This window comes from Lonchura striata, chromosome 23 (genome assembly GCF_050655825.1).
Source record: "Lonchura striata isolate lonStrDom1 chromosome 23, ASM5065582v1, whole genome shotgun sequence".
Lineage (NCBI taxonomy): Eukaryota > Metazoa > Chordata > Aves > Passeriformes > Estrildidae > Lonchura > Lonchura striata.
Window position 1 is genome coordinate 4,656,816 of NC_140725.1, and position 23,694 is coordinate 4,680,509.

Consider the following 23,694-nt stretch of genomic DNA (forward strand, 5'->3'; position numbering starts at 1 on the left):
CAGCCCCAGCCCGTGGCACGGTTCCCACAGCCCTCGGCCGGGCTCTCCCAGTGACCTTGGAGGGCTGCACCCAGCTGCACAGGATGCTCGCTGCATCCAGGGCACCTCGTGTCCCCCAGCTCCAGCCCGGGCCCCTCCTGCCTGTTCCCACCACCCCTCCTTGCCCCTGCCCTGTTCAACCCCACTGTCCTCTCTTGCCCAGACGTTCCCTGTCATCACCACCAACCTCTCTGCAGCCCTGGGCGCGCCCCCCACCACCGAAGGCATCCCTGAGCCCTCCCCAGCCCCAGCGCTGCATTCTGCAGCTGTAGACCCCGAGCTGAAACCCACCGGGGAGCTGTGGTGTGGAGGAGCCCCTCTTGCACGAATTCTCCATGTCCGCAGACCGGCTGTGAGTCCCCGGCCGGGGCAGCCCCCCGCGTTCTCTACCAGGAGCAGCTCCTGCCCGGGCAGGGTGGATTTTGGGCACCAGACGGCTTTGCAGGGGGGCTGCCGGGGCCGGCCGTAGTGGCACCCACGCGCCCGCAGGCACCCAACAACCCCAGCTTGGCTATAAAAGGAAGAGTCTTTTTTTTTTTTTTTTTTTTTTTTTTTCCCCCGGCTCCGCCAGCGCCGCGTCCCTGGCCGAGCTCTGCAGCCGCTGCCCCGCAGGGCCCTCTCCAAGTTTTCCCATCCAGCGCTGCCCCCCCAGGCGGCTTCCCCCGGCTCATCCACCCCCGGCAAACCCACTGCAGCAGCTGCTGAGTGATTTATAAAACACCAAGAGGCCCAGCAAGCAGGAGGGAGGTGGGTGCAAGGGGAGCGCTGGCACAGGGGCCTGGGGGAGCGCCCCGGCTCCCGTCCTGCCGCCCGTGTCGGGGCGGTGGGCGCATGCCTCTGGTGCACCCGGCCGTGGTGGTCACACTTCCCTCCGTGCGAGCTCCAAATGCGAAGCCGAGGTGCCCAGAAGTTGGGTTTCCCACCCTGTCCCACAGGCACCTTGCGTGGCGGAGGGCGCCTCGGCTCCCTGGGGAGGGGGTGACCGTCCCCGGTGCAGGGGGACACCCGCAGGCAGGAGGGTCGGCTGCTGCCCGCAGAGCCCGAGCATTCACCACCCAGGACCCCCCTGCAGCCGGGACTTGCCGGGGGGGCCCATTGTCCCTCCAGCCACACAGAGACTCGCTGCCACCCCCCGCTCCTCCGCCCCCACCCGGGCTGGCCCCGGGCAGGGGGGGCTGCGGTGTCCCCCTCCCCAGGGTGTCCCCTCCCCGCCCACTCCCAGCCGCTGCCGGCGCCCCGCAGCAGGAGCATCCCCGGCCCCGGCGGGCTCAGCATCAGCGGGGCTCGCTGAAGGTTAAACCTTGGCGGCGGGGAAAGCCCCGCTGCCCCCGCAGACCCCGCAGCTCCCGCCCGCAAGGCCACTCACGGTCCTGGAGGTGACACCGGCCGCGGCAGGCTGGGCTGGCGGCAGCGAGCTGCGGTGGCACCCGGGAAGCACGCTGCTTCCCTGCTCGCCTTGACTTTGCCACAGGACTCCTCCGGCTCGTCCGCAGGAGCTTGCAGCATCCTCCAGTTCAGCGGGAGAAGTTCCTCGCCAGGGAGGGAGGGAGGGAGGAGGGAGGGATTTAAGGCAGACCCTGGCTGGGATGCAACATCTACGGGTGCAGTTGAAGACCCCTCGCTCGCTGGGCACCCCAAAGCTCCCTCCTCGCTCGCCCCATCCTGGTCTCCGTGTCCCGGCACATGTGCCCAATTCTGGGGATGCTGCGTGGGTGATCTCTGCTGAGAAACCCTGTCCCTGCCGGACAGAGACCGCCAGGGCTGCCTCCAGCACGCAGACAGCCGGCCAGCCCTGCCACCTACCCCCGGTGCCCGGCGGGGCTCCCAAAGCCACATCGCGGGGGAGCCGGCACACACCGCTGGGCCCAGCAGCAGCCCAGGGCAGCTCGAGGGCAAAACGGAGCTCGTGGAGTGCACAGAAGGGTAAAACCTGTCACCACCTCAGCCACGGGAGATTCCCATGGCCAGGGAACCCTGTGGGGATGGGGATCCCTGGGTTGCCGCAGGTCACCCGCTCGGGCCGGTTGTTCCAGCATCCCCAGCTGCCAAGCCCGGGGGCACAGGGCTGCTCTGCCCACCCGGGGCCCCGCCTGTCCTACCTGCGGAGAGCTGGCAGGGCAAGGGGGACCCCCTGCCCGGGGCAGGATGCTGGGAGACACCTTAGCGGAGTTCCCAAAGGGAAAAGCCAGGACCAGCAGCGTGGCATCCCTCCCGCGGCGGTCCCGGCGGCTCCCTGCCTGCCACGACACCCTCCCCACCCCGGGTGCGCTCTGTTTGCCTGCTATTTTTGGCAGCCTCCTAAGAGCTCCTCTCAGGCTATTAATAATGAGAGTGAGAAATTCGTTTGGCCTCTCCTATATAAGGAAAGGTAGAGGCTTAGAGGCAGCTAAATATACTGGCGCGTGCGGGAGCGAGCGGGGAGCCTTTGGCACCGCGTGTGGAAAAGAGATTGTTTGAACAATGGAAAGACGGACTCACTCGGCGCACGGGGCCCCGCCTGCACCGACGGGCGGACGGAGGGATGGACGGAGGGATGGACGGAGGGATGGACGGAGGGTGACGGTGCCCGCGGGCCGCCAGCGCAGCAGCCGCATCACCCCGATGCCCCTCGGGGCTCTGCCTCAGCAGGAGGAGCAGCGGGAGAGGGAGGCAGGACAGGGATGCTCTGCAACTCCTGCTCCGAGCCTGCCACCCTCGCCCCAAAATGCCTGTAACAACCCCCGGTGGGCCAGCGGCGACCCGGGGAGTGACGCTGGGGCTGTGGCCGGTCAGGAGGGACGTGAGGGGCGCTGGTGGCGGGCAGCAGGGGGACTGTGGTGGGGCGACCAGCTCCCACTGGGACACGGCCGGGACAGGGTCGGTCCTCCAGCTGAGCCCCCTGCAAACCCCGGCCTCTCTCAGGGCCGTGACCAGCGCTCCTGCCCGGCTCTGGAACAGCCGCGGGGGCATCTCCCGCAGCCGGGGGCGCCAGCATGTGTCCCCATTTGCCAGGGAGCCACCAGCACCCCTGCAGTGTGCCCACATCCTCGGCACAGGGATAATTTACGGAGCACACCATTACTGTGACTGCGTCCCCCTCGTGGCTACGGGGGACCCGGGCGAGGTGCGGAGCTCCTGGCAGGGAGAGCCTGGCTGGAAGAAGGAAAAGCAGCAGCAATCCAGGGAATCCTAATGACAGAAAGGCGCTGGGGAGCAGCGCCAAATCCACACGGTCGGAGCAAGGACAGCACATGCAGCAGGATGAGTACAAAGAGAGGAAAAAACGGGCTCCTCTGGCTCCGGAAAGAGCCTTTTGGGTTTTTTAACTCTTCGTAGCCCCGGGTGCTGCTTAGGGAGGCGCAAGTGGTGTAGCTAGGACTGCAACCCCGACCTCCCCGGCTCCTTCACGGTCTGACAGGCGCCTGGCCTTGGCCTTGGTGCCTGCGGCCAAATCCCTGCACCAGAGGGACCGAGGGGCTTCCCCGGGCTGCCGAGCCACCAAAACACCGGGACAGCCGTGGGGGGCAGTCCTCGAGCTGCTGCCCTGGCCACCTCACAGCTGCCTCAGTTTCCTGAGCTGTGAAATTCCAGCAATAAAATCCATTTCACAGGCTGCGAGCCTGGGGCTGCTCTGAGGCCCTGATCCCCGCCTGGGGATGTGACACAGACCAAAAACTGCTGGAGGCAGGAGCAGCTCTTTGCCCTCAGGGCAGTGAGAAAACCCATTCTCCTCTTCTGGCGCTGCCCCAGGGCTGCTGCAAGTTCTCCCCTCACACCAAGGCAGCCCGCAGCTGGGGAGCTCAGCAGATCCGGATTCCTCTGTCCTTAATTGACATTGAGGGAAGTGAACCCAGAGCTCCAGCCCATCCCATGGACCACGTGAACTGTGCATGGACAGAAGGGCAATTCTGAAGGTGAATCTCCTCCCCTCTCCAAAAAATCTGTGTCCGAGTGCCATCGGGTCCCTCCTGGCTGCCATGGTGCTAAAGTGTGTTCCCTACACAGCCAGCCCCAGCAAGAGTTGGGTGGCCACTCTCCTTCAAGGAGTCCACTAATTAATAAATGTTCCTCTGTTGCATGAGGAGGTGCTGCTATCCAGGTGTGGGGCAGCTGCTGTTTTGCTTTCCTGTGAAATGAAGTATTTGGTGACTTTGTCCCACACCTGAAACTGGAGAAAGAACCAAAACACCTTCCCATTTGCAAGAAACATCTTCCCATTTGCAAGAAGCATTAAAAAAAAAAAAAAAAAAAAAATTCTTAAGTCTTGACCCAAGTAACCCTGGAATCACCAAACATCATTAACCAAAGTGCAGACAGGTTGGGCACCCCCAGTTACACAGGAGGATGTGGAAAAGATTTAAGAGCAAACTACTTCAAAACTGGAATTTGCCTCAAACATCTTCACCAGTATTTGAATATGTTAAAGGAAACAAAACTGAGTGAAGGTGCTGGTTCATCTGACAGATGTCTCAGCCTTTAACTTCCACACGTGGACAACTTGTAGCCAGTGTCTAATTGTGAAATCATAAAGCATAGCAATGCAGAAACCTTCCTGAGCAAGGTCACGCTCACGGCGCTCGGGTAACAAACCAGCAGCAAAATCAGTGACGCTGGGGGAGGAGGAGAGCAGGGAAGGGATTCCAAAACCCCAAGGAGGCTCTGTGCACACACCTGCGGAGGGCTGTGCTCCTGGAGCACTACAGCTGACAGCTCATCCTGCTCCTACCTTGGGCCAGAAGTTCCCACCTTCAGCCTGGGGGGTCTCCTGGCCTCTGTCAGCCCCACACACCCTTTGTGCCCCCAAAGCTGGGGTGCAGAGCCAGTCCCTATTCCCAAAGGCTTGGTGGCTCTGAGGGTTATCACGTGGAGGGGGAAGAGGCTGCACAGCCAGGGAATACTAATGGGAGCCAGGAATCTGATGTGAGCTTGTGCCATGCTGTCACAAAGCTGCACTCGGACACAGCAAGTGACTACGAGCCCCTGGACACAGAGGGAAGGCCAAAGCCCTCCCCAAAGCCCAAACTTGGGTTGGGGTGCAGCCCCCCAGTACAGCAGCCCCACCTGAAGGGCTGTGACCCCACAGTGAAACACAGGGGTGAAGGAAACAACCACAGCTGGACAAGGGTGTTGGAGGTACAGCTGCACAGAGTGTAATTCCCTCTCCTGTAACAAGCAGCCAGGCTCACTGGAAAGCCCACCCTGGCTCTGCTGAGGAGGGCACTGACCCCTGCAGCAATGCCTCACCTGCTGCTGGGGGACCTGCCTGGGATGGCCAGGAGTGAGGGGCTCAAAAAGCACAAGCCCCAAGGACCAGAACCCAGCAGAGCCCAAGAGCTCCCATCTCCCAGCACAAAGTGCTCCCAGGTGCAGCCTCAGGACCACACCCAGTCAATCCCTGCAGCTCCAAACCCTCCTGTTCCCAGTTTGTTCACTTACATCCACCTGAAGGGACACACAGAGGGTGGTGTCACCCAAGAGTTGTGTGGGGCCATGGACAGCCAGTGCTGGGCTGTGCCCTCTGAGGAGCACCCCAGGGTCAGCCCTCCCCGTCTGTGGTCCTGGGTGGGTCTGGAGGGAAGGAGCCCTGGGGAGAGTGGGTGCAGGAAGGAGAAGCCTGAGCCAAGCCCCAGCTGTGTGCCAAAGCCCAGGCAGAGGTGGCCTGTGCTGTGACACCAGCAAATGCCACAGCCTCAGCACTAGGAGAGCTGCAGGCTCCAGTGCTGGGCCTGAGGAACAGCTGATTGCCCAAAAAATAAACTCAGCAGCAGCCACGACTACATTCAGTGAGGGAACATCCCCTCACATTCAATAGTGTTTAATCTTCATCTAGCTCAACACAAATCAGTAGTGCAGCAATATAAATACAACTGAGGAACTTAAAGCCTTTTGGCTTTCATAGCTCAATAAGAAAAAAAAAAAAAAAAAAAGACAATGAAACCAGTTTCCAGTTTTTAAATTAAACACAAAGAAAGGCAATGAACTGCCCATCCATCCCCAGAGAAGCAGTGGCATCCTTCATGCCAGCACGAGGCCGAGTTCTGCCCGAGGACAGGGTGCAACTCACGACAGCAGCACAGTGAGATAAGGGAGTGGGACTGGGAAAGGACCCCCCTGCCTGCCCCTGGGCACAGTGACACGCTGTGCCACGTGCTGCTGGCACTGCCCACCGCCCTTGGGTACCCAGAGATCCCTTTTCCACCACGAAAGGACACCACGTGTGCTCTTGACACTGCGATAGGAGCACACAGGGCTCTGCAGCCACAACAGCACAAGGCCAGTGAGCTGCCAGCCTGAGGGAGCAGCCAGCTAGGGACTGCAGAGACCAATCCCCATCATCTGGGATGTGCAAATTTTAAGGGGAAAAAAAATCCAAACCAAAAAAACCACAGTACTTAGTGTTCCATAACTGAGATATGATTAATGTCCAGCCTCATGGACGGCCTGGTGACCAACAGAAGGTGCTGGGGCCACAGAACATGTCACAGGTTTGGAACGAAGCCAGACGTTGGACACAGGTACCAAAGGTGGGTGTGTGTCCCCCCAGCTCTGGTACCAAGCAGGACTTTGCTGCAGGAGGGGGTTTCCCAGCCTGGGCAGTAACCACAGGTCAGCTTTTCACACATGAACAGTCACCAAGTCCTCAGCACTGCCCATGAGAATGGCCTGGCAGCAATTTGGAACAGCCACAAACCCCTCTCCTACCTGCAAACTGCCAGAGTGTTTAACATTCCCCCTCCTCTACACTCCAACAGCAGCCAAGTGCATGTGAAAGGACAAGTCTACATCAAAATAGTGCTTAAACCATTAGGGAAGGTGGGAGTTAAAGGAGAAGAAAGTTGTTGGACAGCACAAGTAGCCTGTGGTAGGCTATGGGAGCCTGAAGGGAGCTCAGAGCACAGCTCAAGGACTTGATCTTCCTTCTCCAAGGAGCTCCAAGGCAAGGGAGCTGGAAGTCCACAGTGCTCCCTCCACTGCAGTCTGAGGTGGCTTAGGAGGGAGCTGCACATTCACAGTTGCTCCAAGTGGTTCTGTCCTGCCCTCTCCAGATGCCAGCTCCATCCTTTCCTGACTCTTCTCCTGGGGTTCACAGTTGCCTTCTCCTCCCTTTGATTTCCCTTGAAGTTCAAATTCAAGTACAACCAGTTTTAACTGAATGAAAAGAAACCCACAAAACCAAGGTTATTTTCTGTGAAAGGAGTTAGCAGCGCTGTCCTAGTCAAAGTGACCTCCAAAGGCCCTGGTAGGACAGGGAGGGGATTGGCCTTCCCTGCTGACTCCAGCCAAGGCTGCCCAAGGGGAGCTATAGGATTTCCTCCCTCTGGCTCTTGGGTTTGAGGCTCAGCTGTCCGTTGCGCAGGGAGCCGTTCTGGCTGCGGAGCAGTTTCCCTTTTTCCCTGTCAGGCCACGTGAAGATGGCTTCATCACTGTCCAGCTCAGACTCCGAGTGCATCAGGCTCGTGTTGAGGACTTGGGCTTTCTGTCTGCCACCTTGAAGGAGAAACATTCCCAGGTTAGAAATGCTTCTAACACCAGTGAACCACCTCACCTTGCTCCATCCCCTCTAAGTCTCCTTTTCTGATCACGTCTAAGAGGCAGCAGAATCTGACTTTCCCCTGTGTGTCTCTTATTCTCTCTGATGCTGAAGCCAAAGTGATCCTGTCTCAGACACTCTGGCATGTCAGAGGTCACAACAACACTCCAAGACAGCACGAAGCACAACAAGCAGACAGGAAGGCAATGATATGGCCAGAAGGGGCTGTGACTACACATGGGAGCTCTGCCTCCCTGACCTTGCTCGGGGCATTGCCTAAAAATTGCTTGGAGGGTTCATAACTGGAGTAAGAGAATATGCAGGTGTGTGAGGGAAAATCTCTGCCATCTCACTACCCTACTCTCCTCTCTGCTACTCCTGTCTGCAAGGGAAGAGAGATAAATTAGCAGGATGAACTTAGATTAATGTACAAGGACAGGAGACATTTACTTATACTGTCAGCAGAGGAAATATTTAAATTTAGCTTTTCCTTAATGGAGAAATGCAACATTTCCTCTGTTAGAAGAAAGCTCCCTGGACATATCTAGCAGGGAAAAAAACTTCAGTCAGCAGCCAGCCTCAGAAGCAGCAAGATGAGTTTAGTTACCAGAGAGCAAATGGTGAGGCACATTTAGCACATTTATTGCACAGTGGGCTCTGAGGTGACAGATGGTCAGATTAAAGCAGAGTTGGGTGCTGAGGGAGGGAAACACACCCGGGTTTCCTGTAAGGGTATCTGTGTTTGAGCAGTTGGGACAGCCTGGTCCTGGGAGGAACAGCTGATCAGTCTGTCACTGCAATGCCCTCCATGCTGCTCTTGGGCACTGCTCACTTTACTGGAACATCATTAAATGGGATAATACCAAGATCAGTGGTCATTTTCTACTAGCAAACAAGGACCAGGGACTCTTTTCCATGCATAGTTAACACACTCCCTTCTCTAAACAAAACCAGGAAACACTCTGATGTGAAACACACTCAGCAGCTGCAGAGCTCCTTGGCATTCAGCAGGGCTGTACTTGGCACATCCTTCCCAACACTTCCTTCTTTTCCTGGTCAGTCAGCAGGTGGCTATGGCTTAGTTCATGTACCAGATAAAAACACTCCAGCCTCAAATAACTCCCTGATCTTAGCAAAGCACTGACAAGCACTCTCAGGACAGCAATGGGGGCAGGAAAATGCTGGCTAAGAACACTGAAGACAAATCCTGCCTTTCTGGAATGGGCCAACAGACCTGTAGCCACATGGAACACTGAGGAATTCATGGATCTCCCTCTGAAATGCACCTTCTTCCTGTAAAACTAGAGGATGAGCTAAAACGTGGAATTTTCAAAGCCTGATGCACACAGGAGTAAGAATAAATAAGCTGATGAACCAGTTGTTTGTGGTGGGTGAGTAGCAGAGCAGAAATAAACCTCAATCTCTCCAGTACACAAGTACTTTGAGGTTGTTCTCAGATGTTGATCTATTTAGTGTAATGTTTAGTGCCACTGAATTCCTGCTTTGCTGTAGAGAATGACCAAAGAATTGCATATAATCGCATATTGGCAAGAAAGGAACGCCCAGAACCCAGGGGAAAACTTCAGAGCAGAAGAAATTACAGTCAAGACCCAATTTTGGGCTTCTTGAGTCAGAGTGTTCTGCACAGCTTAATGCATCCACTTCCTGCTTCTGAAGTACCAAGTGGAGACATCAGGACCAGGCCAGTTTCAGCCCCAATTTCCAAACCTAAAAGTTAGATGACTTTACTAAATATCTCCTATACAGACCTGAGACCCCACTGTCAGTCCCTACATCACGTTTGTTTCACTGTGATTTTAAATCCACTGAGGAAGAGTCCTCAGTCAGCACTCTGGAAGTGCTGAGCTCTTCCCTCTCATGTTTTACCTGCTTTGGGATTTGGTTTTAACTCCAGACTTTCTTGATCCGTTGCATCCAAAATCTTGTATTTGCTTTTTCTTTTGGATTTTCCTTTCCGTCTAAAGGGGAGAAAAGGGAATTAAGAAACAGTCCATTTCCAAAAGAGCCAGAAGAAAAACAACTCTGATCTTCAAAGCCAAAGCACTTGCTATTTAGGATTATATTCATATTATAAAGCGAAACATTAAAATGTTGCTCAGTTGCACATTTATAGGTTAATCCAAATTTTGCTTCTTAACATAACCCAGAGTTCTGGAACTTCAACATTTAACTTGAAACACTTAAGTGAGAAAACCCAACATCCCAAGGCTCAGCAGATGACCTGCTGGGACAATCGGTTTGAATCTTTAACCTCCTACTGCAGACACTTGGCTGTGAAACCTGGATGCAGCAGGGGTTTGGTCTCAGTCCCACCTCTTGCAGCAGCAGATCACCATCCACGACAAGATTCCCAAGGCAACCACGATGACAAAAGAAGCAATGATCACATACAGCACACTCCACTCTGCAAGCAAAGCCAGAGACAAACATGTTTTGGTACCTTGTACAATTGATAGTGTACATTTTAGGGGATTGTTTTTGGGAACAAAAAGTCAAGGCCTGCCTCTTTGCAGAATTAGAGGCTGGCATTCCCCACTGGTAGGACCACCAGATTCCCTTGGGAAGCTCAAGATCCAGTGTGTGGATTTGCTGGGCAGTTCACTGTGTGCTGGTTTATAAAATTTGCTTTCCTGTGGCAGGAAAGCCTCTGTACAGACATGACAGAAGACATCTGTGATTTTTACACCCAGAGTGGACTCAACTCTTAGTGAGTGTCCACTGGGAGGGTCTGAAGGGGATTCACTCCCCTGTCAAACATCATCTGCCCAGAAGGTGAGACAAAGAGCGCCCCGGTGTCAGCATCTCATCAGAGCAACTGGGAGACAGCAGGTGCCTGGCAGTGTGCCCACCCTGGGTTTCAAACACGGGTTTCTCTGCCAAGGTGCCCACCCGGGGGCAGGGGGGTCACGTACCACAGTTGCTTTCGCCGTCCCCCATCTGCACCCTGAGGAAATTCTCCATCCAGAACGGGTCACACACACAGCGCTTGGTGAAGGAGTCACAGCGCCCGTGCTCAGAGCAGTTCAGCTGACAGGCTGGGGGCCAAAACCAGCAAGGTGAACTAAATGACTCACAGGTGAGGCAAAAATGGGACTAAACAGTTCAATACAGCCAACCCCTCCTGCAGGCTCTGACCTGAATGTGGCCCCTCTGTAGCTCATTCATAGCTCAGCCGTAGTCAGAAGAGGTGAGAAGTGCAAACGTAAGCACCTGGGCCTCATGCCAAACTGAACATCCCACTTCACCAGCAGCATACATTTTGCCTAATAAATCCTCATTTTGATATATAAGTTATGGAATTTATGTATTTTTCAAGTAAATGTTTTTAAACAAAGCTTTGATTTTCCAATTCGAACCCCGCCTGTGAGACAGACAAGAAACAAACAGATCCTTTGGAGGCACCAAACAGAACTGAAAAATGGCTTCTGAAGGCCACAAAATGGTAAGATCAGGAAGTAATGAAAATAATTACTTTACACAATTATAGTTTCAAATCTCTAACTGATCAGCAAGTGATCCTCACAGGATGGATCTCATAAAAGTAAAGCAGTGCTAATGTAAAGATGTAAAATAATGATAGAAAGGGAACATTTCTTGCAGACTGATGTTTGTGCTGCACAGGAAACAAGTGGGTTCGCAGCTACCAAGATGTGCAGTTTATTGTTTTCAGGATGACACTGATTTCAGTGGGTATAGTCCATTAATACTGTATTTTAGTTTCATAAGTATCAATCTGCTTTTGGTTTTGTCAATTCTTATCTTCACAGCAAGTAATTGTTTATAGGAAGTTGAATAGTGAATAGATAAAATTAATTGGTAAATAAGTGATTAGTGAATAGTCTAATAGACTTAATTTTCTGTTTCCCATTTATTAACATGAAGGCTCCTGCAGTGAGTGTAAGTGCGTGGGCACATGGGTGGTTTTAGCACCCTTTATTCTGCCAGGCAGCTGAAAAGAAGGTAAAAGATGTTCAGTCTGTCCCAAGAGACTCTCACTTACTGACTGTGTTAATCTCCAGTGCCCGGAAGATGAGGAAATCTGACTGTTGTTTCCTCAATTCGTTCTTCAGCGTCCAGGCCACGTCTCGTCCTTTGAATATCTGGTGGGGAGGCTGGTTCTGCACAAAGAACACCATCTTCGTGCTGCAAGAAAGGCAAGAATTATTATCTGCTGCTTCTCCAAATATCAGGTGGAGAGCCACACTCTCCAGTCTGTCATTAGAGGGACTTACTCAGAATCCCAAATTTATTTGAAGACCAGACTTCTGGCTCTGTTTGAAAGCAGTAATGGCAGACCTGGTCCTACAGTAGAAAATCCTTTAGGATATCTGATCCATTCATATTTTCCAAGCTAGGGCACTGTTTTTGAATTTGCACATCAAGCAGATCTTTGCATGTTCATGCTAAGCATCAAATCCCCAAACTTTAAGGTCTTGCTGTTTTCACACTCTCCTTCCTTCCTCCCTGTGGGATCCTGAGACTTTACTACACCTGGAACTCGGGGGCCTATTTACATGCTCAGCACAGAACTCCAACAGCAGACAGTGCAAGTTTACAGTCTTCTGCAGAGTTGAGTTTGAATGCACCAAGTGCTACAGCCCAAAAACAACCCAGGTGTGAAGGATTCTGTATTCTGCAGCTTTTACTGCATTAACTTTATGATAGAAGAACTTGTTCTTCATGGCTTGCTCACCTTGCGGAGTCCTGTGGATCCTTTAGACTCACAAAAGGATGCATAAATGTTTGGGATTTATTATCATTAGTGAGCTTATGAATCAATGGCATATCAGAGTATGATAAAGAGAACAAACCACCAGTCAGAGGAAAAAGCTCTTTTTTAAACAGCACAAGTTACTTTGACTTTGGAAGCAAAAATGGGATCTTAAAGCCATCTGTCAGGAAACAATCTCTGCTCCTTTATAACACTTCCCACTCTTTTGTCTGCTTGAACACATAAACAGATGAAGCATTAATGACAAGAATCCCTTACTTGCCATACTCAGGGGCGACTGGCTTGCTCATGGCAGAGACAGAGAGCTACTGTTACAACAGAAAGTGGAAAGTGCTGGCTACTCGGTTCTCAGCTCTCTAGGTTTGCATGGACAATGAATTCTGATTTTCCTGCTACAGCAGGCCAAGTGGACACGAAGGAATTGATACATCACAGCACTCAGCTAAGTGTAAAGTAACAGCAGATTTATTGCTGACTTGCTGCAGGACTATAAGCACATCCCTTAAATCTTCTTCAATGCTTTAGGTACTTTGAAACTACTCTCCTTTTAATAAAAATTAAGTGCAATATTGCACTTATTTAAACAGATTTCCACTCACGGATTGTTGCCACTCTCCAGGCAGGCAACACCACCCTGACTTGCAGCCCTGCTCAGCAGCCAACTTCCATGTGTTCAGGAGAAATACAGTTTTCTGTAAGCCAATCAGTAATCAAAATTAAGCTTTTCTATCTCTTCAAACAGAAATTACATTGGCTTCCAACATTTTTTCATACACAGAGTTGAAGCAGTTGTGTAGGCAATAAAGCTACTGCAGAATTAGTGGAAGATGTCCCTGCCTGTGGCTGTGTGGTCGACCTGGATGATCCTTAAGGTCCCCTCCTACCCAAACCAGTCTGTGATTGTATGAACTACCAATTTGGCATGAAGTGAGGAGGATTGTTACACACTCTGGTGTGTCATAAGTTTTACAGCAAACTCCTGCACCAAGCCCTGTTACTTCTCCAGTTACAAATCACAGCTGCAGAACATCCCTTCGCACAGTCTCCACAATTTTCAAAAAACAAATCAGGTTTGTCCTTATTTTACAGGTTTGATGTGAAAATACATTAGCAGCAGCAGTTTTCAAGGGCAATGCACCATCTCCAGAGGGGAAGGATACACAAGACCTGCTTGGCAACTCTGATCCTAGCAGGAATATCGACGTTAAGCAACAACTCCACATGTTCCAATGATCCAATCTGTTTTCCAAGAGGCTTTGATTTTCCAAACCCTGAAGCAATTCCTTGCTGTGAACCCTCCCAGATGAATCCCACCTTTGCTCAGTGTATGGCTGGATCTTTTGCACGGTTATGTCTGAGTCGAGGACCCCCAGCAGCACCCCGATCTGCCGGATGAACATCCCCTTCTGCCGCTCCGTCAGCTGGCTCACATTCACATCCAGAATTATCTCCACCAGGTTATTTTTCCTAGGATCTAGAGAGAATGTAGATAGTACAGATCTTTAGAATTTCTATCTAGCAGCCTGGGCACAAGGCAGGTTTTTAGTTATCTTTCCAGGATGTTTCTGATTTGAACACAGAACTACAGAGCGGCACTGTGAGAAAGGACACAGATAAGGCTTTCACAGGTAATAGAAGCAGTGAGAGTCAGCCCTCAAAAACCACAGGAAAGCACAACCACATCCCCCAAAACTTTTGACACTTACAGTTCTAAACTGGACTGGATGATACATTTTAATCCCAGTATACTGTACTCAGAGGGCTGCAGGCTAATGTGGTACACCACAAAACCCAGACTCACCAGGTTTGACCTCCACCGTGGTCCTTTCCACATCACTCTCTCCTTTGGCATCTGTTACTCTGAGGTGAAATGTGTAGGTCCCTTCTACCAGATTGGACAGGAGGAGGACTGGATGATGGTCTGAATTATTTAAGACTTCCTGGAAGGCAAAACAATGCAAGTAAGAGGAAACAAAGGATCAAAGTATGATCAAAGCCATGAATCACCATATTTCAGGATATGACAGGGTGACAGCCTAACAAGGAGCTTTGTATTTTTTCAGGAGTTGTCAACACTACCTTGCACTGATTTTTGTGATCCTTTATAAAAGAAAGCTCACCCCAGCTGCAGGACTCCCCTCGTCCCGGGTCCACAAGTAGCTGACAATCCCTTTATCATCAGAGGACTTCGATCCATCCAACTCTGCTGTGTTTGTGGGCAAGGTGATGACAACGTTGCCAGCAATCTTTGCAATGGGCGGCTTGTTTATCTCTAAATAAACAGAGAGAAAGCACTTGGAGAAAGATCTTGTAATGCCCAATCAAAATTTACTGCATTAGATCTCCAGCGTACTCCAAAAATCCCTGTCCAGCCGTAGGGAAAAGAAGGGAAATACTGCAGGATTAAGCTGAAAATACCATTCCTCCAGAAAAGGGCAAATCTCAAGGCCACTTCAGTGCTCTCCACATTGTCTCCCTTCATTCCTTACTTTTATTGTGTCTCTGACCACAGGTTTTGCTGAACTGTTTAGAGATAACCTGTGACTGAGCAGCTCTGCTCGTGGCTGGACGTACCTTCCTTGACTATGACGTTGACAGAGCTTTGGCTCTGCAGGTTCCTCTCATCTTTCACTGTCAGAGTGAACTCATATGTCCCAACCTGGAGGCCTGTGACAGTGGCAATGCTGCTGTTGGCATTCTCCAGCTTCACACCATCTGGACCCCTAACCAAGACACAAGGGGCTTCGTTAGTTTTTGACCTTTTTCAGGGGTTTTGATAAGTTTCAACTTTGCACAGAGCACTGGAGGCAATCTTGCTCCAAACAGGAGCCTGGAAATAACAGACCATTATAAAAATCAAAATTATGTTCTCCAGTTACAGCAAGATAATCTAAAGAATAAGTGCAGGATCCAGAACAAAAAGCATAATTTCTGGCAGTTTAATGTTTTGTTTAATTTTAAACCAGAGGGACACTGATAACAGCACTTAGGTGGTGTTTACAAACAGTGATATTTTCAGCAGATTGGCTTGTGAACTGCACAATGAGCCAATTTTGTATTAAAAAAAAAAGTGCAAAGCAATAACAGTCCTTCATTTCTAGGGCTTTGCACACACTTTGCATTAGCAAACAGAAAAAACTACTGCAAATTGCTTACAGGCTTTTTCCTGAATTCCCTAAAGCATTTCAGGAAATTTAGAGTTGGAAGAGAACTCTGCCTCCTTTAAACAAACTGCAAAAGCACTGAGTTAGGAGGCCCTGCTGTTGTTTGATTACAAGAGTCAGCCTCTCCATGAGACCAAGCCCAAACTGCACTGCTGTGAATGGAAACACAGCTGAGCCACACCACGCTCAGAGTGGGAGCCAGGCCTAGAGATGAAGGCAAAGCTATTTCTCATGCTCAAAGAAAACTCCACTTCTTTCCAATCAAACATAAATCCATGTCTTATTCAGGTCACTGGTAATGCTTGTCAGGCCCCATGACTGAACACAAGGGAGGTGTGGGGGTGTTTTAAATGAAAAATTTGGATACACAAGTACATGGAAGGTGATACACACCGTGTTTTTTCCCAAAGAAAGAAGACTATCTTCTGGTCATCTGAGCTCTTGCTGCCATCTAGAGTGGTGCTGTCCACAGGAAGAGTCAATTCTTTATCTGGACCAGCATCTGCCTTTGGGGGCTTGTTGTTCTCTGGAAAATAATGCAGGATTTCTCAAACAGACGCCATAAAAGTGAAGCTTAAAACATCACCATTAAGATTTTCTGCATGATCCCCAGTACATCTCTTGCCCACTACCTTGTACTCAGATAAAGTGAGATTGAAAGCAGCGAAGAAATCCAATAAGCATTTCATTCACACATCTGCAATAAAATGAGACTGAAAACTAGGAGTTCTGATTTTTGCTCTCATTCTCTCAGTACTGCTCCACTTTTCCTGCCCCTGTCCCAGGACCCAGAATTGTGAGCAGACACAGCTATTTGGGAATACAATCCTGCCTTTACTGTAGGAAAATATCAATTAGGTTACATTGTGTAAAATAAGAGAAGGGCCCACAAAGCAATATTGCTACAAGCTTTCTTTTGCTCGTTTATCAGCAATCCACCAGCCCAGAATGTTCCTAAATCAGAGTAGCTTTTCTGAAAGTCACCATAAAATCTAGAGGTTGCTGACAGTTTGCTGCTCACCTCTAACCCCTGGGAGGGAAGCAGCAACAGCAGGTAAAGGCAGCTTACCTGGCTGGACTATCACAGTGACCTCTGCAGTGGACTGGTGCCCAGCAGAATCAGTCACTATGAGCTGGTAGGTGTAATCACCTTCCTGCATTGCAGAGAGCTGCAAGACTGGTGTCCTCACACCCTGTGAGAAAAGATATTCATGGATTAAAAACAATCCTCATGCAGATGATGATGGACCAGAAGACTCTGATTCTAAAGGAACTATTACCAGAACATTCTAGGGGGTTATTACCAATGCCTGCTGTGGGAGCAGGAGTCTGTGCCACTTCAGCATGCAAAGCTCTTGCAGCTAAATTTATGCACACTACAAGGACACTGTTGTGGGACATAACAAGAGTAATGCCATACAAGCAAACCTTCAGGGATTTAGTAGTTCCCAATTCTAGTAAAATCTCTGGGGAGCCCTGTGCAAATCTCACACATTGTGAACCTGATTCATGGACCTTCTTATTCTATAAATTTGAGAGTAATAATCTTTAAAAGAAAAATGATGACACAGAAACAAGTTCCAACATTTACTGTTTAGCACTGAAGAGAGTCTGGCCAGTATCAGCAAAATTTAGACTCCAAGATTCACCTCAAAAGTTCCTACCTCCCTCAATCCCCCTTCTTCAGCAGAATTTAAAACTGCATTGAACAAGAAAGGAACAGGATGCTAGTGGTGAGGCTGGTGCCACTAAAGCAATACCAACTTCACGTGGATTTAACTTTAAGCACATACTTAATCATCACACATCTGCTGTGTAGGATTCTAAAAGACATTTTCTAACAGTCCACTAAAACTGGTTTGATTATAGATAAAAACCCAGCTAGTGAGCAATCCAGGTGGAACACTGGAGACCTGCACTGACCTGCATCTCCATCACCTTCCCTTTGCTGTTGGGGCTGAGCAGCCACTCGTAGCTGACGATGCTGTGGTCATCCGTGCTCTGGTTGCCATAGAGCGTGATGGAGTTCTGGGGCAGGGTGATCACCTGGTTTGGGCCAGCATTGGCCACTGGAGGATAATCCACTGCCTTCTTCACAGTCAGGTTGGCAGTGGTGGAGTTGCTGGCACCATCTGAGTCCACAACTGTTAGACTGAAGAGGGAAGAAAGAAGTGAAAGCACTGAAAAGTGATGCTGACCAGAGCCTTTTCTGAATAGAAATTTCCATAAATGTCCAATTATCAGCCTCAAAGTGATGCAAAGAATTCAACAGTTACATCCATCTCTCACTTGAAATCTAACAATCAGTGCATTACTAACCCACAAGTGGCCTGGACACAGCACATCTCCTCAGGTAGGCTGGTGCCATAAAACACAACTGCTTTTTGCTAAATCTAGACCTGAACATGGATCTGATTAGTTCATGCCAACTGCTTAACAAGAAAGCAGTGTTCAGTAAGAGGTACTCCAGTTTATTCTACTTTAAATAGATTTGCTGATGCAGTGATGGACATCATACCAAAATACAGGCCAAAGGAAAAACACAGGACAAATACAAAAACAAAATCAGTTACCACCTATTTCCCAGGTTGTGCATCAAACCATTAGGACTCATTCACTTATCTGAGACAAACACATTGCATTTAAAAAATGGATTTGAAGACTGCATTTCTTCCTAAGCCTTTACCCAGAGAGTTTAGATTTGACATTTCAAGAGACATTTTGCAGCACTGACAGACCAGCCATCATCTTAACCAGGGCTACAAGTGAAGAATAAGAAGTAGCTGGACAGCTTATCTCTCCTCAAGTGCAAAGCTACAAAATTACTTGAAAGTGTAGGAGTGGAGAGAGGGAACATCACAAAATGGAGTTCTCTCCATGTTTTGTGTGTGTGGGTTTTTTTTTTGTTTTGTTTTGTTTTTTTAACCAGACTAACACTTCAGGAATCTCATACATTTCACTCTTAAGGGATGAGAACTGCTGGATTTTCCCAGGTGTGACCTACCTGAAGGTGTAATTCCCAGGTACCAGGTTGGTCAGTTTCAGTATGGGAGTATCACTGGAAACCTTCTCTTCCCGCAGGGGACCCTTCAGCTCTTCCCAGTGGTAGCTGATAATTTTATCATCATCAGTGCTTTCTGTTTCAGTAATTGAGGAAAACACACACACACACACACGAGGAGTTGGAAAATGCTGCTTCACAGATTCCAAGAGTCTCTACTTCTGTCCTGGGCTCAGTGGGCAAAGGTATTTTTGGTTGAAGCCCAGAGTCTCTGTTATGCTCAGACACCCAAACTGTAACAAATCAATCCTAGTTGAGGCCAAGACAACCTGAATTTGTATAAAAAAACTCCTGAAAAGCTCTAGTGTGAGCCAGGATCACTAAAGGTGGTGTGTCAGAAACTTACATGTTTGAAGTTTAGCCAAGAGCCCAGTAATTTTGACTGACAGTAATTATTTTTTGATTCTAAGCAGCAACCTCCGGAGCTTTTCCTTTTTTAGGAGATTGGCTCAGGCCAGTGCCTTTCAAAAGGAACATGGAGAGGTGCTGTTGGTGTATGTTCTGTTCTCCTGGCCAGAGAGGCTAATTCTTTTCACTGAATTGTGTTTGACAGTGTCACTGTTTCTCTTAAACTTTATGCAAAAGGCCAGCCCAGGACCAAACACAAAGCAGCCCTGCTGGATGCTGCACTTAAAGCTGCAGGTACTCACTGCTGCCGTCGATAAGAGTGGAAATGGTTGGCAGGGAGATTTCCTGGAACAGTGGGGCCACGATGGCAACAGGAGGCTGATTCACCCGGGGTTCTGCAACAACAACCCAGCTGTTACCATGACACTACAAGCAGAAAGCCCTGGTCAAGGAACTGCAAAACTATCAGCAACAGTGATTTGTGCTTCCAGCACGTTCTAGAGCAGCCTGGGGAATCAATGCTACCAAAAGGGGCTTCACACAGTGTGGAGGTGAACAGGCAGCACACCAGTGCTCTGGGAAGGCTGCATTGCATCAGTTTATCCCTACTGGGTCAAGCACCTACAGCTTCTTGCCACAGTGTGGCTGCTGCTCTGAAAAGTGAAGGATTTTGGTGCATGCTGCCAGCTGCAAAGTCACTGCTTATAAGGAAATGATCAGCCACAGCACCCAGAAGACCAGTCATACACTCTTGCTAATTTAGGGAGTGCAAGAGCCCTTCTTTGCCTACGGAGTTTGTACAAGAAGTCTTGCTGAAGACTGCAAAATGAAGGGGCTTTATTGACACCTTTGGTTGTCTCTTTACCCAGGGCACCTAAAAGGTGAGGCAGTCAGCACAAGATCCTGTATCTCCACCAGCTCATCTGCAAACCATGTCTTACAATAAGGGATGAGATTTGACTTAACCTGCCTGTGGTTAGGAATGATATTCCTTATGGACAGGGAAGAAAGGAACCTCCAAAGGAGCTTCAAAGCTTTGGGTTCTCTTCAGTTTTTGCTCCTACTGCTATAAGCTTTTTGTCAGACTGCAGCTAGTTTTTATGGACTAGGTGAGGTGAGGTGTTTGCTGAGCACTTCCCTATCAGGATTAGAGCTCTTTTATCAAGTGACTGGCTTGATACAGTACAGCAAAAATAGCTGTGTGTTACCAATAGCTTCCCATCTTAGGAAATTATTTAATACATACACACATATATGTGTGTGTGTGTGTGTGTGTGTGTATATATATATATACACACACACTGCAAATTCACAGTACAATGAATTACCACCACACCAAACCAAATAATCTAACCCCATGGTACAGCTGCCTTGGCATGTTAGAGACAGGTGAAGTCAAGGAAAATCCAATCCCAGCACTCACTTGGATTAACTGTTACATTCACATATCCTTCTCCATGAGCATTTTCCCCATCCACAATGACTTTGAACTCATACAGGCCAACAGTGAGCTGGAAACAAACACAAAGGATTATTTACCTACAGGTTGGTGGCACCTTATCAGGACCTATTGGAAGGTCAAGTTCCTGTCCTTTGGCACAGGAGCACCCAGGCAATTGTGCTTCAGCCTCTGCATACATAGCAAAAAATGGTTTCCAGGCCAAAATGATATTACATATATTTTAGTTTACAATGGCTATGCAGAAACCAAAGATTGTATTTCTCTCTGCCACAGGATTGTCAGTCAAGCTTTATTTTCCAGCAACAAAAGGCGACCAGAAGAGAAACAATAGAGATTAGTTCAGGTTGTCTGGCCACAGGAATCTGAACTAGCAGATTGCATTTGAGGTGAAAAAGGCTGCATGTAAGAAGAAAATCTCTTCTTGTGTGCTTTTATAAATGCAAGTGTTTCTTCTTTTCCTTCTAGGTGAGATGAGCCAGGCAGTCACCTCTTCACCATCCACTGTTGAGCCAAAATGAGAGGGTGAGGCACCAAGTGCTGGATAACAATCTTGATACCCAAAAGGCTGAAGCCCTGACAGAGACCTGCACACTCCTTTCCAAAGGTTTGTCTCTGCATGATATCCTTACTAAAGCCTGTAGATCTTTTTCTGAGTGCAGTAGAATCCAGGCTGCTCAAAGGAATGTCTCAAGTACAGAACTATATATTCACAGTATTTAGAGTAATTTCCTTGTTAAGAATCCTGACATGCAGGAACTGGCAACTTTTTCCCTGTTAAGAGCTCATCTAAGAGCAGCAGCCAGGGACATGCCACGAGGCATTGCAGGGCTCTCCTTAATGGAAGCAGCAAGACCCTCTTCCACTGGGCAGTACAAGGCTCAGACCTAAGCAGACTACCACACTGTTCCAGGAATATTCCCACCCTTTGTTATTGTTAAATTGTGCCATTTGTGTGCCTTGTCACACCGCTTGTACCCCCTGAAATAAATTTCTTCCTTCCCTCGTGCCAGATGAATCTCCTTTTCCTAAAAGCCTCAGAAGAGGGCTCCCAGTCAAATGTTGGCTGCCAGCCCATCATGCAATTTCCTATTCATCCTGAAATCCCATACAAGTCTTTCCTGGCTGCTGGGGTCCTCATCTTCTCCACTTGGCATCTAACACAACAGGATATTAAGTAGCCGAAGTTTTACCTTAGACAACTTCAGGGCTTGGGAGTGCTTCCCTGCCATTTCTCCACTGTAGTCTTTTGGATGAGTAATCAACTCCCACTCATAGGAATATGTGGTTCCTTAAAAAAAAGAGAAAAGGTCCAGATGTTTGTTTTCAAAGCCTGTCTTTCTGCCATGCTAAAGAACTGCAAAGGTATTAAACATTTACAAGGCACATTCTGCTGCGCTGTGGAGAAATGAGACAGCTTGGGCTGCGGCTTTTTGGGAATATACCCAAGAAAAGAGACAATCTGTGCTTCTAAACTCATTTACTCTGGAATCAAAGCCCATCTTTCAGCCTCCAAGGCAATAAAGAGCTTTGGAACAATCACAGCTCCAGGATAATAAGAGAGAAAAGCCTTATCACATCCTTAGATCCTGCAGACACAGGAATGCCAATTTTTGAACAGGAATGAATCAATCCCTGCTGTCACACAACATGGAACACACCTACCTCTACAACTCCCACTGCCACAGTGGACAGAGTTAAGGTAAGAACTTTAAAAATACTTAAAAATACCTTCTAACAATTTGCATGATTAAATGAGGAGTATATAGAATGTGTTCCTCAGTAGGCAAATACCCCAATTCAGATTTCAATCACTTGCTAATACAGCTCAGTTCCTATCAGCAAATATCAAGAACAGATGCTAAAAATCCAATACTTCCTCGCACAGCACCGTGAGAATGAGCCATCTCTTCTGCCATCTCTTCCCACAATCTCCCAAGTCCACTGGCTTTGTAGCACTTTCCATTTTTTTGTGTCTCACTATTTTCTCTGAGAGGCAGCACGAGGTAATAGCTGATTATAAAAACATTTCCACAGGAAAGTGCTCTCTGACAAAAGACATTTTCAAGATTTCCCTTATTACGTGCCACACATAATTGACTGTTTGCCTTTTCACATCCCAAGCCCTTAGCAGAATTCCCAGGGAAGCCTTACCAGCTGGTGGTTCAGGAAGCACAAATGCATTCAGCTGAACTTCATTCTTTGGCAGGGTCACTTCAACACTGTCTCCAGCAGAAACCACCAGCTCCTTCATAGCTGAAAGGGACAAACACAGAATTGGAGAGGAACACGAAAAAAAAAATCCACCTTGATTTCAGTTTATGGGATAAACCCCAGCTACAAATGATGATGTATTTTGTAAACATCCTGTTCCTTAAGAGACCTCCCATTTCAGGTTTCGCTCTCCTTGTCAATGCAAAAGCACTAATGGGGGTTTACAATTTTTAGACAAGCCCAAAATTACTCAGTCACCTCTCTCTTTGCAGTTACTGTGCTGAAACGTGGCCCTTGGGCCCTGCACAGGGGAGTCTCCTCACCCAGGTCCAGCAGGATGGGAAGGGTTTTACTTGACAGCTTTTTGGCAGAGAACTCAGCTGCAGGCTCATGGCACAGCAAGACAAACACTGCTACTCCCAAACTGCAATTCCAGACCTTCACAAATATATAAAGAATCCACAGAATTTCTTTTTTGAAAAACCGCTTGAGGGCTAAGAGAATTTTTTTAAACTTGCACAGCTGCCACACTGGGTATGGAAGCTCAAGATACAAACCTGGTCCTTTTATTTGTATTTTCTTTTCCACCCCTGCTCAAGAATTTTCTTGCCATTCCATTTCAAATAAACTGACAGGTTGCTTTGAAAGACTACAGGGTAACCTTGAAAACTATGGCCAGGGACATATTTTTTCCTGCTTTTTATTAGCACTAAGATAACCAGAAAGTTCAACACATTTCTTAAAAACACCTCTTGGCCTCCTCATCTCTCTCCTCCCCTTCCATTTGCTTTATATTTGTCTTTTTATTATTGGTCTGGGAATTATGCATAGGAAATACTCTTTCTTTAGTTTGACCCTGTCAAAGACAGTGTTTCAGAGGTATGCACAAAAAATCCAAGTTAAAAAATGAGGAAAAAAGGACCTTAGACATTCAGCTATTTTCCCACCTTTATTATCTATTATTTATCTATCTTCCAACTGTAATAGCTAGTGGAATTAACCCCCTTTTTTTTTTCCCTCTCAAATACTCCACCAGTCTTTCACCTTCAAAGAGTTCCAAGGCAAAAAGCAATGAGATCTCATTAGGAAATAACAAAAACAAAACCCAGACAAACAGATAAAAAATCTTGGAAAATCCAGTCTTCA

The 23,694-nt window shown here is 48.7% G+C and overlaps 1 protein-coding gene across 2 annotated transcripts in view; it reads right to left on the reverse strand.

Moving 5' to 3' along the window:
* Positions 1-5,793: 5,793 nt before the first annotated feature.
* Positions 5,794-23,694, reverse strand: part of KIAA0319L (KIAA0319 like) — a 29,852-nt gene continuing 11,951 nt past the window's right edge. The window contains exons 5-21 of one of the 2 annotated variants that reach the window (XM_021554757.3): positions 22,489-22,590; positions 21,528-21,625; positions 20,299-20,386; positions 19,178-19,270; positions 18,471-18,603; positions 17,390-17,618; positions 16,536-16,659; positions 15,860-15,992; positions 14,877-15,025; positions 14,423-14,574; positions 14,104-14,242; positions 13,617-13,776; positions 11,571-11,713; positions 10,483-10,605; positions 9,884-9,974; positions 9,437-9,528; positions 5,794-7,506 (exon numbers count right to left, since the gene is read on the reverse strand). In XM_021554757.3, coding sequence (XP_021410432.3) covers positions 7,319-7,506; positions 9,437-9,528; positions 9,884-9,974; positions 10,483-10,605; positions 11,571-11,713; positions 13,617-13,776; positions 14,104-14,242; positions 14,423-14,574; positions 14,877-15,025; positions 15,860-15,992; positions 16,536-16,659; positions 17,390-17,618; positions 18,471-18,603; positions 19,178-19,270; positions 20,299-20,386; positions 21,528-21,625; positions 22,489-22,590 — 2,237 coding nt within the window. In that variant the 3' untranslated portion in view covers positions 5,794-7,318. Of the gene's footprint in view, positions 7,507-9,436; positions 9,529-9,883; positions 9,975-10,482; positions 10,606-10,753; positions 10,932-11,570; positions 11,714-13,616; positions 13,777-14,103; positions 14,243-14,422; positions 14,575-14,876; positions 15,026-15,859; positions 15,993-16,535; positions 16,660-17,389; positions 17,619-18,470; positions 18,604-19,177; positions 19,271-20,298; positions 20,387-21,527; positions 21,626-22,488; positions 22,591-23,694 lie in introns of those variants that run through there. The other variant, XM_085559795.1, reaches the window with a different exon arrangement.